This window comes from Pseudorca crassidens, chromosome 18 (assembly GCF_039906515.1).
Source record: "Pseudorca crassidens isolate mPseCra1 chromosome 18, mPseCra1.hap1, whole genome shotgun sequence".
NCBI lineage: Eukaryota > Metazoa > Chordata > Mammalia > Artiodactyla > Delphinidae > Pseudorca > Pseudorca crassidens.
Genome location: NC_090313.1, coordinates 47,283,355 through 47,298,152, shown reverse-complemented (window position 1 = coordinate 47,298,152; position 14,798 = coordinate 47,283,355). Strand labels below are relative to the sequence as shown.

General features: G+C 34.7%; 1 protein-coding gene across 1 annotated transcript in view; it reads left to right on the top strand.

Moving 5' to 3' along the window:
* TDRD3 (tudor domain containing 3) overlaps nucleotides 1-14,798 on the top strand; it is a 203,839-nt gene that overhangs the window by 128,076 nt on the left and 60,965 nt on the right. The window contains exons 6-10 of the mRNA XM_067713741.1: nucleotides 332-403; nucleotides 2,931-3,080; nucleotides 7,979-8,119; nucleotides 12,269-12,425; nucleotides 13,203-13,328. Coding sequence (XP_067569842.1) covers nucleotides 332-403; nucleotides 2,931-3,080; nucleotides 7,979-8,119; nucleotides 12,269-12,425; nucleotides 13,203-13,328 — 646 coding nt within the window. The remainder of the gene's footprint in view (nucleotides 1-331; nucleotides 404-2,930; nucleotides 3,081-7,978; nucleotides 8,120-12,268; nucleotides 12,426-13,202; nucleotides 13,329-14,798) is intronic.

Below are 14,798 nucleotides of genomic sequence, written 5' to 3'. Positions count from 1 at the left end.
AAATTAATTAAAATGAAATTCTTGCTACCGAAGTTTATCATCTTTGTTGAGAGGTTTTAACTGTGTTTTCTTCTTATGGGAGCAACTTGGCAAATACTTCTGAAAATCATGTCAATTTGGGTTTTGGAAAGGGGAAGTAAGGGGAGAGTCTTTGCCTAGTTATTGAAGTTAGGAATACGATAATTTATATAGTTTGAAATTAATAATAGAAGGCTTTTTTTCTATTTCCTATAAGAATCTACTAAAATGAGTAGATTCCTGGTGCATTATAAGTGTTGTTAAATATATTTTTAATGTATAATTTCTGTTTTACAACTCACTTTTCTCACAGAGCTTGTCAAAACACAATAGAAGCAATATTGGAACCGAAGGTGGACCACCTCCTTTTGTGCCTTTTGGACAGGTAATGACTTTCATTTTGGCAGATGAATTTTAATCAGCAAAAAATGTTTTTCATTTGTATTCAAGCTGTGTTTAGTTTTGTGCTGAACTGTTCACTCAGAGGTCATAGGAGTTATATGGAAATATATTAACTACAGGAAATCAATAATTGTGTTTTTTTTTCTCGTTATTGTAATTAAAGTTTTTGTGTAGATTCTTTTCTCAAAAGCTGTTAACCCAGGGCTTCCCTGGTGGCGCAGTGGTTGAGAGTCCGCCTGCCGATGCAGGGGACACGGGTTCGTGCCCCGGTCCAAGAAGATGCCACATGCCGCGGAGCAGCTGGGCCCGTGAGCCATGGCGGCTGAGCCTGCGTGTCCAGAGCCTGTGCTCCACAACGGGAGAGGCCACAACATTGAGAGGCCCGCGTACCACAAAAAAAAAAAAAAAAAAAGCTGTTAACCCAAAGATTGAAACAGTTAAGAGACACACCTGAAATGCAGCTTAAAATTAATATCAGATGGTGGTGGGGCATTTTTTTTTGAGAGAGAAATGCAGAAGTAAGAAGACAAAAATATGCTATAATTTCTCACTTTGTTCATTAAAAACAAAAGAGGGAGAAAAAATAAAAGCATCAACAGAAAGATTGACAGGAGACAAAAGAGTGAGAACATGAGGCAGGGAAGGGCATCAATGCACTTTAGGAGAGCCTGCTGTCCCAGCTGCCCCTTCCGAGATTCTATTCTTCTGCCTTGATCCAAATGCCCATCTCAGTCAGGTACTTAATTTTATTTCCAGTTGGTATTTTCATTTTCAACTACAGCAGCCCTGATTCTTCTCTCACATAAGCTAAAGGTTTTCCTTCTGTTTCCTAACTTTCAACCCCCTTGCTGCAAAATGTTACCCTGAGGTACCTCCTCAGCTGACCAATATCGTGTGTCTTCCTGGTTGTGCTAAGCCTCAAATTGCCTTTAAAACAGTCTCCTCCAGCTTGTCCCTGCTTTATAACTGAAGAATCTGAGAATAATCCCTGTGACTGCTTGCTCTTTGCCACGTGATACCACTAAAATTTAGCTCTTGGTAATCTGCCTTGCATTTGTGCTTTATTTTCCTTCAAGAGTGCTGGCTCAAAGTGAAGATGAGTTGGGGACACAACAGCTAGGAAACAGACCTATGTCTCAATAACAATTAAAAAAATTTTGGTATGAAAAACAGATACCTAGTTGATCAGAAAATAAGTGGGCAGGATCAATTGACATTGATCCTCTTCAAACCCCTTTTTGGAGGGTCTACTCAAAATTAAATAAGACATTCTTGCATCGTGGCTATTTTCAAAGTATTTAAAACATATGTCATTTTTTATTGTGCTTTGGAACATGGGACAGTCAAGATAAAAGGAGGCATGATCTGTGCTGATGATATTCTTATTTCTATCAGTGAAAAACCCCAAGAATGAAAACAGAGTGTAAACATTTTAATAATTTATATTTGAAAATAACAAATGCTGTGTTTGTAAGAATTTTCTTTCCCCTTAAACATTTTGGTGATAATATTTCTTTCAAAAATTGCTCACAGAGACTTATGATTTAATTATTTTCAAGAATTTGAAGTGTGTTTATAGCTTTTTTTTTGTATTAGGAAGTATATTAAAAGTTATAGCTTAAATAATATTATTTGTTTATGAAGTCCATTGTGAAAATCTGTTATTCAGCATCTTAGCCTTGAACATGGGTTAAAGACAGAATATGCTTGGCTGTGTGTTAGAGTCAGCTATTTTATATTTATATTATTGAAAATCAAAAATCTGTATATTTGTATAACACATTTATTTGAGAGCATATTTTTATTCCTCTTTAAAATTATCAAGTTGAAAAAGGTTCATTTTATAGGATTTTTGCTGTTAGAATTAGAAGAGAGAACAGAATTCAGGACTTATTTTTAGACAATGATGGCTTTCTTAATTTGTCTTAAGAGACTAAAAACCTAAAACTTTGCAGCCTGATTAGGGGGAGGGAGTATGTTTTTAGCTTTTGGCTTATAAGATGAGAGACACCTTTCTATATGTTAAAATAACTATAAACCCTCATGGATATTGTGGCATAATGTGGAAATCAAGGGCTTAATAAAAAACTGAATTTACTTCTTGTGCAATAGTCTAGACTGTTTGAAATTTTAAATTATTTTAAGTCATTATCCTAAAATGAAACTTAGATCTTTTGGTTTGATGTATGTTTTAAATATTGGGTTAGCCAACATGTTCACTCATAAGATGTTACAGAAAATCCTGAACGAACTTTTTGGCCAACCCAATATGTGCCCTGTTTTAGATTGCCTACATTTAGTGTAGCTTTCATTTACCAGTTACAATTACTTAAAAGTTACTTCAATTAGCTTTCTACCTTTATTTTTAAATCTATGGGAAATAATTGTATTTTTATGGGCTCTTAGCTGTTGTGATACAAATATTTCTTTTGAAGACATTACTTACTTATGAAAAGCTTGCATCTCTTTTGGAACTACTGAAACAATTTATTTTTATTTATTATTGCCAGAAGTGTGTATCTCATGTCCAAGTGGATAGCAGAGAACTTGATCGAAGAAAGACATTACAAGTTACATTGCCTGTCAAACCTCCAAATGATAATGATGAATTTGAAAAGCAAAGGACTGCTGCTATTGCAGAAGTTGCAAAGAGCAAAGAAGTAAGAAACTAAATCATTATGAATTTGTCTTATTCCTTGCCATTATGTTCTATTTAGATTACTCACAATCATTATTGTCTTTTCACATAAAGTAACTAATTGAACAAACTTTTGACATTCTTTTTCTATATTCCATCAGTAGAAAATGCCCTGGTGCCTTTTGGAGTCTTATGGGTTACACATTTTACTCATAAACATTCCTTTTCCAATCTCCTTAACAATTCCATTAAGTTACCTTTGCTAGCAAACCACTCTTCTTTTCTCCCACTTTCTTTTCTTCTTAACAGTATACAAATGAACACAACTTTTTTTTTTTTTTTTTTTTTTTTTTAATGGCAGAGGGTTTCCCATTATTAGTTGGGATAGATGATACTTTTTGAGGATAATTTTCCCCTATAATAGAAATTTTTGAGGAATTCAGGTAAACATTAGAGGGTAAATCAATGGCTCAGGATTAACATTTTTAACATTCTTAAATCTAATGTATAGTAAAAAATAATTTTTATCTTTGGATTATATGTGCATTTATACATACCCTGCTTTATCAAAAGGTTTTCTTTTCATTATTTGTAATTGCTTGCTTATTTGAAATAGGTGTTTTCTGTAGTTATTTATTGATTTTTAGATTTTGACAAGAAATTTTAGTTCATGAATTGGTTGCTTAGATAGATTTTTCTTAACCAGTGGTATTGAAATAGGTTTCTTTATTCAGAACCAGTAATAAATCTTAGCTAACAGCTGTTTTCCTATTTAAATTCAAATTTTAAGTAGGAGACTTCTTGAATTTTGGTAGTTCTTCCTGCAGTGTCTTTCTGTCCTGTTTATGTAGGGGACAAGAGCACAAATTCTGGAATCAGACAGACAGGAAACATATCCTGCTGACAACCTTGGATAGGTTACTTAAGTTTTGTACCATATTTACTTTATCTATGAAACTGTGAGAATTAAAATTGCTAATCTTTAAAACATTTAGAATACTACATGGCACAGATCATGATATAGTTACTGAACTCCAGTTCGGCAGCTTGTCACTCAAGAATCCAATGCTGAGAGTGTTGGGTTAAAGGAAAGATAGCTTTATTGAGGAAGCCGGGAATCCTGGGGAGAAGGTAGATGTCTGTTCCAAAAAACCAACTCCCAACTCGCCAGTTTTGCTTGGAGATTATATAGGGGAAAGAGGAAAGGGCTACATGCTCATGGGGAGGGGGCTGTCTTCCATTTTCAGGACGTTTTTCTTGATCACACGATTCCAACTAGCTAGCAAGTCTCGCTTGTGGTTGGAACATTAAGTCATAAATCTTTGATTAGCTGTTCCTGGAGAATAAGGAACAAGGGTGAGGCCTATAGAATAACTAATCTTCAGTCTCGATATACATCAACAGCTTTCTTCATCCAACAAGCTAAGCTAAGTTAATGGTAAACTAGGGTAGAAGTCAGGCATAGTAAGCATAAGATCACAGCCATATCCTAACTAAGAAATAGAGTTGGAATAATGCTGAGAAGCTGAGAGCCCCTAATTATAGTCTCACTGCCTCAGTTAAAATAGTCCTTTGCTAAAAGTCTTCAGTAAATGTGACTATTGCTATTCCTCAATGTTTTCTCTATTCTAAGACATTTAAAAATCATTTTTAATATTTCTGAAATTAATTCATTTTGCACAGTTTACATAAAATGCATTTCTTCTTTCCCAAAAAGCTGTTAAAATTATGGAGTTTCAGAAAAGGATATTGGGAGTATATCAATTTCTTAATGATTATAGGAAAGTTGTTCTTTTGATTTACATTTTTCTCAGACAAACTTTCTTTCCAAAATCTTGTTTGATGTCTATTTTCTGGAAGATGGGAATCAGACAAGTTAGGAAATTACTGAAGTAATCCAGGGGGAGAAAAGTTTTTGGTAGCAATGGCAGCTGTGTAGGCAGTACAAAGTGTTCAGATTCTGGTATTTTGAAAATACAGCCATCAGAGTTTTTGAGAGATTAAAGATGGAGCTTGAGAGAAAAAGAGGTGTTATGAATGACTTCAAGGGTTTTGGCCTGAAAAATTGGCTGGTTAGAGTTGCTTACTTTGTACTGGAGAAGACCAGGGTGGAACAGGGTGTTATTAATATAATTAGTATATTAATACTGAGGTACCTCTTAGGCATCCATGTGGTAATGTTTAATAGGCAGTAATACAGAGAAGAGTGTAGCTGAAAGGTGAGTTTTGGATTGGATGTATGCATTTGAAAGTGGTAGGCATATGGATTATATTTAAAATCATGAGGTCAGATGAGATCACCAAGGGAATGAGAGCTGAAGGGAAGAGAAAAGGAGAAGGAATGAACCCTGTAGCATTTCAACCTTACCAGTTGAATGAAAGCAGCCAAGGTGTGACCAGTAAGACAGGATCAAAACAAGAGAATACAGAAATTATTTCATGGAGGATGATGTATTGAATTTATCAAAGACTGTTGAAAAGTCATGTAAGATGTGACCTGAGAATTAATGTAGAGTTAGAGGAGTCATTCATTCTCTCCACATTCCTTTATCATTCATGTAGATGCTGGTAAGATAAAGTATAAGTGTGCAGATATCAGTGGGTGGGTTGATGTGGTAAAAATCTATGTAAGTTCTTTAGTGATTATTTCCATTTTTTCAGTGAGGAAGTAAGCATGGTCAAACAGGCACAATGAGGGAGAAGATGTTTGAGATTTGAGGAGTGAGGAGAACATGTAAAATAATGGTTTTTATTATTTGTATTATTTGTCTACTTTCTTAGATTCTAGAATCCTATTACTGGATCATGAACATAATGTAACAGATTCCTAGATAGGTTTGGTGCCTTGCTAAAGAAGATTGGGAGGGTGAATGGGCTAAGAAAATGTAGTAAGATTGCAAGACAGCATTAAGGCCCACTTGGGGTTTATGATGGTGATGATGTCACAGATGCCTAATTCACATAATATGGACGGGGTGGTGTGGCTCATACACGACAACATCAGTTACCTTATGGGTAATGTTTAAGTTGTGATGTTTCTAGATATTTGTATGTTTAGTGGGTAACAACTGTTTTAAAGCAGTGAAAAGCAATTCTGAAAATGCTATTTATCCTATTCCTTAATCCATAAAATGGAAAGAAAATAATAAGGAAATGCCTCCAGAAGATGGGACTATTTCACTGGCACCAAAATAAAAAGCACTTTTGGAGTTACATAATTTAAATTCCAGAAATATATTTAATTTGGAACAGGTCAGGATCCAGACTTTTCAGGTAACTATGTTCTAATATATTAAGCAAAACAGTAATATTGCCATCTGTTATGAGTGTTTACTATGTGCCAGTTATTGAACTCATCACTTCATGTTGATGATGTCACTTAATCCTCACAACATCCCAGTGAGGTAGGTGTTTTGGGGCCATCCAGCGGCTTGTGGGATCTTAGTTCCCTGACCAGGGATCGAACCCCTGCCCCCTGCAGTGGAAGCGTGGAGTCCTAACCACTGTACCACGAGGGAATTCTCTCGTCCCTATTTTAAAGATGAGAAACCCGAGGTTCACGGAGGGTAGAAGTTAAGTGACTTGCCTGAGGGCGGGAACTAGGAAGTGGCTCAGTACAGATTTAGTCCCAGCCTTGTGTAGCTCTTAAGCCTGTATTCTTACCTGTACTACATTGTCTCCCAATCTAATAAACTTTGTATCACATTAATATAAACTCACATTTTTCCTTGTGGTTATGTAAGCAATGACTATCAAGACATTCCAAAGCTATTTTTTTTCTTTTTTTGCTGGGATTGCAGAAACCAAAAACTGAATGAATCCAGTAATGGGTCTTTGGTCTTTGAAGATGTAGTTTTAATTTTGATTTGAATTAAACTTAAATATTGTGGTGTATCAACTACCTAATAGAGGTATTTAATATGTTGTCCATTGATGCTTATCTCACATCATTTTTCTATTTTTCAGATTCTATTTCTTTACATTTTCATCTGATTCAAAATAATTTCCCAGTCTTATATAAATGTATATCTAGGATGTTTTCTTATTGTAATCATTTTAAGATACATTAAAAAATATTGATAATTATATCTAATAAAAATCAAGTCTTGGCTTCTGCTTTTATTAGCTCTTAGAAAACTATAAAGATATTATATAACCAGATATTTAATTTAATATTGTACAAATAACTGCGGAATGCTTTTCAGTCATGAATTTGTATCTTTCCTAACCGATGTTTTTTATGTTCTAGTCTTTCCACTGTAGTTTTGACAAAACAAAAATGAGATCAAATTCAAATTTGATTACACATATAATTATTCAAATAAGTGAGACAAAATAAGAAATATGGACTTTAAAGCTTTTATACATAGTTGGTAAGATATAGCATATGTGGTAATCAATGTAAATAATAAATTAGTAATGAGACTTTTAATCCCACGTTAAAATTTGTATTATTTTTCTACTTTCTTAGGTTCTAGAATCCTGAGCATAGAATCCTGAACATAATGTAACAGATTCCTAGATAGGTTAGGTGCCTTGCTGAAGAAAGCCTTGCCATGTAGCTGGATTTGTCTCATGATATCAGTCAAGTATTTTACCCTAGAATAATTTTTGACACCTAATCTCCACAATACTTGTACTATTTTCTTTTCTTTTATATTGTTGTCTACTTAAGTTTATTCTGATGATTTGCCTTGGAGATTTAAAGATTATAATCATGTAATTTTTTTAATTGCCTCCCCTGGACTTGTGAGATTATGACTAGTAGATATTTAGAAAGAATTAGTTAACATTTCATTTTTTTCCTGTAAAACATAATTAAGAAACTTAACTACTTCAGATTTTAGTCATAGCTTAGCCTTTAGAGCTTTTTTAAAATGTTATTTATTTACATTTCTTTTATCTTTCTGTTATCTGAAGACCAAGACATTTGGAGGAGGTGGTGGTGGTGCTAGAAGTAATCTCAACATGAGTGCTGCTGGCAACCGAAATAGGGAGATTTTACAGAAAGAAAAGTCAAACAAATCAGAGGGAAAACATGAAGGTGTCTACAGAGAACTGGTAAGGCTGAAGAACCAACCACAAAGTTTAATAGCCTTTTTTTCTTTAATAGCCTTGGATTTTTTAATTCTTTCTCAGAACCACCACTGGCTTTTTGCGTATATTATAAATAGGTGTCACAACTCTAAGAGGCTTTCATTAAGGAGTCCAGTTAATAATTTCCAGTTATTCCATGGAAAATTTGGATTGGTTGAAAAATAATTTACTTAAGTAAAATTTACGTTTTACTTAACTTTCTAATGTCTGAATGATGTCTTTTAGAGTGGATTGATAAAAAGTCATCAAATTAAACGGAGAACGCTCAATGGAAATTATATTCTAAAAGATGATGCCTCAGAACCATACAGTTATGGGGCATTCCCTACCTTCCCCACATCTTTTCTCAAATTTTGTCTAAAGTGATTTTGTTTTGTTGTGTTCTTTGGGAAAAATATATTGAAATGGAAAATGTATATTATAGACTCAATTGCAAAATATTCCTGGATTTTTGAGATAATGGGAGGAGTCAGAGATATTTCTGATATGCTACAGTGTCCTCAGATATAAGGGAACTGACAGGAATTCATTTTCCTCTGCCTTTAAAGGTTAAATGACTTGGGGTGATTTTGTCTGTAGAGTGCTAAGACTAGCTTAACTAATGGGGTTTCATCATCCCATATAACAAGAAATTTGGAGATAGATGGTTACAAAGATTGGTAAATTCAGCAGTATAACAGTGTTGGAGCTCTGGTGAGCATCTCTCTAGTTTCTTGGTTTTCTTCTCTGGGTTACAGGATTCTCTGTGTGTTAAATCTTCATGCAAAAAGTTCAAAGGCAAGAAGGAAAGGGGACATTTATCTGGGTGTGGATCTGTTTTATCAGATAAAAAAATAATTTTGGAAATCTCCAGTAAATTCCATCTATGGTTCATTGACTAGAACTAGGTCACATGCCCACTCCTAAATCAATCACTAGCCAAGGAGAATAGGTTTATAACAGAACCAGACTATCTTTTCCTTGAATACATGATCATCTCTTTCTTTAAAAAAAAAAGTCAGTTTTCAGGTTTGAGTGGATACAGCAAGTTGAAAACTACACAGTCTCTAACTCAAGAAGCTCTTAAACTTGAGTGAATTGAGAACCCTCATCTGGGGATGTCTTGCCATAGAACACCAAAGACCAGCAGTTTGGGATTGTTGTGAGGAGTAAAAACATATGAAGGGAGTGATATCACAAAGATGGCAGAATGGAAAGCTCCAGAAATTGGGCTGTCCACCAAAACAACTCTTAAGCTGACAAACATTGTCTGAAGCAACTATTTTACAACTCTGGAGTCAAATCAAACTCTTGCAGCATACAGATGGTGATTAATGAAGAAAGAGGCTGGTCACTGGCTGACCAGGGAGATAATGGAACAAAGACTCCAGTGATCACATATCACAAGGAATAAAATCCTTACAAAAGAAAATCTGGAAAAGTTGCTAAACAAACTTACAGCTGCAGTCTTCATTAAGTAACAACAGCAGTCCCTGAGGAGGAGGGAGAATCTGATTTCCAAAATTACCATCAATACAGTATTCAGAATTTTCAGTTCTCAACAGAAAATTACAAAGCATACCATAAAACAGGAAAGTATGATCCACTCACAGGAAAAAAAAGAAATTGAAAGGAACTATCCCTGAAGAAGCTCAGGCATTGGGATTACTAAACAAGAACTTAAATTAACTGTCTTAGAAATGCTCAGAGGTGTGAAGGAACCATTGACAAAGAGCTAAAAGCAATCAGGAGAACAATATATGAACAAGTAGGGAATATCAATAAAGATAAATTATAAAAATAAACAAAATAGAAATTCTGGAACTGGAAAGTACAGTAGTGGAAATAAAAAATTTCATTAGTCAGGTTCAACATCAGACTAGAGCAGGCAGAAGAAAGAATCAGTGAACTTTAATATAGGGCAATTGAAATTACCCAGTCTAAGATGCAAAAAGAGAAAAAAATGAAGAAAAATAGAGCCTAAGGGACCTATGAGGTACCATCAAATATACCAACATACACATTATGTTGTGTATGTTCTCTTCCCAATAGAAGAGAAAAAGGGACAGAAAAAATATTTGAAGAACTAATGCCCCCAAACTCCCAAATTTGATGAAATCTACAAATCTAAGAAGCTTAGTGAACTCCAATAGGATAAACTCAGAGACACACCAAGACACATAATCAAGTTGTTGGAAGGTACAGACAGGAAATCTTGAAAGCAGTGAGAGAGAAGCAACTCATCAAATACAAGGGATCCTCAATAAATAAATGGCCAATTTTTCATCAGAAAGTATGGAGGCAAGGAAGCAGTGGGGTGATATATTGAAAGTACGGAAAGAAAAAAAACTGTTCACCTGTAATTCTGTATTCAGAAAAACTGTCATTTAAGAATGAAGGAGACTATCAAAAGGACAGTTTGAAATTTTAATGACCAGGAACCCTGTTCTTTTGCATGTTGCATGGTATTCAGCTCTTTATTTTCAACAATTGAAAGAGGACTTGATTAGGATGTCAGTTGACAGGTTCTTAAAATAATTTTTGATAATAGGTGGTATAATAGGTTGAATTGTGTCCCATCCATCACCCCCATGCTACCCCCCTGCCAAACAAGACAGTTTGATGTCTTGACCACCAGTACCTTAAAATGTGACTGACTCTCTTTGGAAACAGGATCTTTGCAGAGATACCAAGTTAAAAAGAGGTCATTAGGTTGGGCCCCAAGCCAATATGACCCTAGTTTAATCTCCTTATAAAGAGGGGAAATTTAGACACAGAGATAGACACTTACAGAGGGAAGTTGACCTGAAGACACACAGTGAGAAGATGGCTGTGTGACTGGAGTGATACATCTATAAGCTAAGGAATGCCCAGGATTGCCAGCAAAGAAAGAAACTAGAAGAGGCAGGGAAGGTTCTTCCCTAAATCTGTCAGAGAGAGCATGGCCCTGCCAACAGCACTGAATGAGAGTTAACTGGTTAACTGCAAATCAGGTTAACAAGAAAGGTACAATAAGTTATACCAAGGTTGGATATTAATTGATTCTTGAGTGTGTTTGGTTAAATTCTATGTATGGGATAATATTCTTAATTAGATATTTACTTGGGAGATAATTGGGAGAGGGAAAGGCTTTGGAAGGATTTTTTTTTACATTTAGATAAGTTTTTGAATAAGAAGGATGAATTATAGTTTTAATGTCTAATCCTTTTTACATTTACTTTAGTATATCTACAGCAGGGATGTAAATTTTCTCTTATGTGTCAGCTCTGATCTGTTGATCGTTGCTACTATATTTAGAAAGGATTTTGTCTTTGGAAGTCACAAAATCAGGGTTTGAAAAAAAGTCAGGGTTTTAAAAACAGGATTTTTTAAAAAGTGCTGTGCTTTTAACAACGTCTACATGGGTATCAGAGTAGCTGTCTGCACCATGCATGCCATGTGTAATGCTATCTTAAAGCCTATCCATCTTAACTCTTAAATGTATAAAAGTTAGTTATGTATTCCTCAGCTGGTTATGATTCAGTAATTTCTTCATGGGATATGTTTATGTTACTTAAACAGTTCTTTAATTCTACTCAGGTCTAGATTTTTCAAGATTTGGGGTTCTGACATTTGTAAAGTAGATTTTTTACTTGGGGTACAGGCTGTCAAAGCTTCATAGATAGTATTGCTAATAAATATAGAGCAGAGTACTGAAACAATAGAGAGTAGAAAAAAAACCAAGCTACTGAGATGGTACTATTTTGTTAGCTTCTTTTTATACTTTGCATTTTTGGAGAGGTGCTATATAAATTGCACTTCCTTAGGACAGAGAAGTATCAACCATGAAAATTTTTCATTAGGTAGTTTTCACTGCCTGTATTATTTTCAAAAGCCTTATTCTGACATATAAAATTTCTTTTTTGTTTGTTTTGCATTTGTAATGATACAGAGAAAGTACTGAAGGCACAACCCTGCATATCACAGATCCTTCCTTGACTATTGGTATGAAAAAACAGCAAGTGATGTATTAATATCACATTTTTTCCATAAACATCAGATGTAATTTTTAGTTAAAAAACAGCATGTAGTTAAAAACTTATACCTTGCTTGTTTATTGGCTATCAGCATAACTTTTCTCTTCGTTCTTTACAGGTTGATGAGAAGGCTCTGAGGCACATAACAGAAATGGGCTTTAGTAAAGAAGCATCAAGGCAAGCTCTCATGGATAATGGCAACAACTTAGAAGCAGCACTGAATGTACTTCTTAACAGCAATAAACAGAAACCTGTTACGGGTCCACCTCTGAGAGGTATAATTCATTAAGCAATGTGCCAGACAGTATTATTTGATTTTCAGAGAAATATATGTTGTCGACAAAGACTGGGTTTTGTTGCTGTGAAGGCTATAACTTCATTTACCATTATGGTAAGTGGAAGGAGCAGCAGTTTGGGAACCACAGTCTTATGTAGGTTATTCTTAGTCTCATTGTCTTCATCTTTATATAAAGTAGGTCTAATACCTTATTTAACAAGGCCATGAATAATACAGAAAATATGAAGTAACTAGCTCTATTAACTATTTCTAGAACTAGGCCATTTGTATAAATGACTAGTCTATAAACTTTTAATAATTAACAGGAACATGACTTTTATTTAATGTTATTTTAAAATTATTGTATGGTCAAATGTATTATGTGATTTTTCAAGTCCCAGTCCTATATTCTTTTAAAAAAATAAGTGGTTGCTATACAGCAGAGATTGGCACAACATTGTAAATCAACTATACTTCAATTAAAAAAAAAATAAGTGGTTAAAGAAAAATCATATAAAAATGATTTATTTTCCTTAAAAGATAATTTACATGAACAAATTCAAATTTCCAGATAGATCATTTAAAGGATTAAAGGTGCTACTTAATATAGTCATTTAAAAACATTTTTGTTTTAATGGATGTAGAATATACAGAAAAATATGAAAAGAAATATATATATAAAGTTCTACTTAAGATGTCTGCTGATTATATTTTAGTGTATATTCTTTTTTTGTTTTTGCATGTATAATGTATATGTCTTGCTTTACTTCTTAAGGTAAAGGAAAAGGCAGGGGGCGAATAAGATCTGAAGATGAAGAGGAACTGGGAAATGCAAGGCCGTCAGCACCAAGCACATTATTTGACTTCTTGGAATCTAAAATGGGGACTTTGAGTGTGGAAGGTAAGCCAGCTTAAAGTAGATTTCTTTTTTATAATTTATTTATTTATTTATTTATTTTTGGCTGCGTTGGGTCTTCGTTGCTGCGTGCGGGCTTTCTCTAGTTGTGGCAAGCGGGGTCTACTCTTCGTTGTGGTGCGTGGGCTTCTCATTGCGGTGGCTTCTCTTGTTGCGGAGCATGGCCTCTAGGCGCATGGGCTTCAGTAGTTGTGGCATGCAGGCTCAGTAGTTGTGGCTCGCGGGCTCTAGAGCGCAGGTTCAGTAGTTGTAGCATACGGGCTTAGTTGCTTCGTGGCATGTCGGATCTTCCTGGACCAGGGCTCAAACCTATGTCCCCTGCATTGGCAGGCAGATTCTTAACCACTGCGCCACGAGGGAAGTCCCTAAAGCAGATTTCTTTTTGAAACACCAAACTTTATTTGGAATTGTACAAAAAAGGTATAATATACTGACAGTGTGAATGTCTACTCTTGGGTATTTACAAATTTATTTAATTACAAATTTCCTGTTTGACAAAAGTACAGAAGAAAGTTTTAATTGTTGCATTCTGAAAATATTAAAGCTTATTTTGCCCTCTAACTGTACGATGGGCAATATCACCAAACTCTTTCCCTCAGTTTACTAGATGACAGATTTAGCTATGAAAACATATTGTTATGTTGGAGAAATTACTATATAACTTTATATAACTTTTTTGATTGTGAAATTGGTCTCTTTTTTCTCTACATATTACACGTTGTATGAAAATATGTGGTTATGGTTAGGGTTAAATGAGCACAGTGAGTGAGTATGCTCCCACATTGTGATATATTTCTTAGTATGATATATTTTAGTGATTAACATAATACTGAAAGAGATATAATCATGTTAAATGTTTATTTTTTAATTGAAGTATGGAATATGATAAATATTTTCTAGAATTGTAAGATTTTAATATATGATTCCAAAAAGTTAGAGAAATATTCTTTTAGTTTTCTCTTTCAGATATATTTCAAATTAAATTTAAACTCAGAGATAAAACACTTTTATAACAAATTTAAAGTTTACAGATTTCATGAAAATGGAATCTTTTGTTAGATGACAAAGAAAAGATAATGCATTGTTTGAAAAACAAATGTTGGATGTAGAATGTAGATGAGATTTGTAAGTAGACACATGTAAGAGCAATATTTTCTTGCTTTTAAAGTATGATGAGGGCTTCCCTGGTGGCGCAGTGGTTGAGAGTCTGCCTGCCAATGCAGGGGACACGGGTTCGTGCCCCGGTCCGGGAAGATCCCACATGCCGTGGAGCGGCTACCGTGAGCCATGGCCGCTGAGCCTGCGCGTCCAGAGCCTGTGCTCCGCAACGGGAGAGGCCACAACAGTGAGAGGCCCGTGTATCGCAAATAAAAAAAAAAAGTATGATGAATTCATTTCCTGTTGCTGTTTCACAAATTACCAAAAGGTCAGTGGCTTAAAACAATGCAAGTATAC